Below are 1145 nucleotides of genomic sequence, written 5' to 3'. Positions count from 1 at the left end.
GTCAACAATCGGGTATACGTCCCCGAGCCGTTGCGCCGTCGGATCCTCTTCTACTTCCACTTCTCCCGCGTCGGGGCTCACCAAGGGGTCCAGCGGTCGTACAACCGACTAGCGAAGTACTTCTGGTGGAATAACATGTTCAATGACGTCCGCAACTTCGCCAAACAATGCCTAACCTGCATCAGGAGGAGGCACACGGCTATCGACTTCGTCAGGGGCAACCTACTCTCAACTGGGCTGTTCGAGATTGTCGCCTGCGACACCGTCGGCCCGATATGGTTCCAAAAGCGACAATACTACCTCTTCACATGCATCGATCACCTCAGCAAGTTCGCGATCGCGGTCCCCCTCAACACCGTCCGAGCCGTAGATCTCTGGGAAGCGTTCTACTGCAACTGGCTCAGCCTACTCGGGTCACCCCGAAATCTGCTAAGCGACAACGCCTTCCGAGCCACCGAGTTCCAGGAACGATGCCAAGGGCTAGGCATCAACTGCCTGTTCTGCTCGGCGTACTACCCACAAGGGAACAGCGTCGTCGAAGCCTTCCACCAATATCTCAACCGCTCCATCAGCTCCTTCACGTCGACGACCCCCTGGAGCTTCCCCGAGATCGTCGCCTCCGCCATGATGGCATACCGTTCCACCCCGCACCCTACAACCGGAGAATCACCATACAGGATCGTCACCGGGGCTGACCTAGTACTCCCACACTTCCAACAGTGGCACAGATACGAGAACCTCATCCAAGACGTCGTTCCCCGCCTCCGGCTACTAGACACCTTCAGGCAAGACGCACTGGACCACACGCTCCGTACCATCAGCCGACGACGAACGCCAACAACCAAAGAAATCAAAGTGGGCGACACCGTCGTCATGCTGCTACGAGGCAAACTCTTAGCCACGCTCCAAGAACGATTCGGCTCCTCTAAACTCGTTCCGAACTGGTCCGAGCCCTGCCGAGTCACCGAGATCAAGGGACACAAAGTCGTCGCCCAATCCATCTGGCACAAAGACCTAGTCTACGAATCCCCGCTGTCCGAGGTCCTCAAACCACACCCAGCACATCCCTCTGGGGACGAATCCACGTCACCGAGCAAACCCGTACGACCAACGACCCCGCGCTGCGCGTAGCGTCCGCAAGACAA

The 1145-nt window shown here is 57.8% G+C and overlaps 1 protein-coding gene across 1 annotated transcript; it reads left to right on the top strand.

Annotated features, from left to right (window-relative positions):
• Nucleotides 1-135: 135 nt before the first annotated feature.
• Nucleotides 136-1041, top strand: GNI_235300 (integrase core domain protein; the record flags this gene model as incomplete). The annotated part of the gene is made up of 1 exon (XM_011136411.1): nucleotides 136-1041. A coding segment is annotated over one exon (906 nt), but the record flags the coding sequence as incomplete, so codon positions are not given.
• Between the last annotated feature and the right edge of the window lie 104 nt (nucleotides 1042-1145).

Source organism: Gregarina niphandrodes (genome assembly GCF_000223845.1).
Source record: "Gregarina niphandrodes unplaced genomic scaffold scaffold00813, whole genome shotgun sequence".
Lineage (NCBI taxonomy): Eukaryota > Apicomplexa > Conoidasida > Eugregarinorida > Gregarinidae > Gregarina > Gregarina niphandrodes.
The sequence above is the reverse complement of the archived record's forward strand: the minus strand, read 5'-3'. Positions and strand labels throughout refer to the sequence as shown.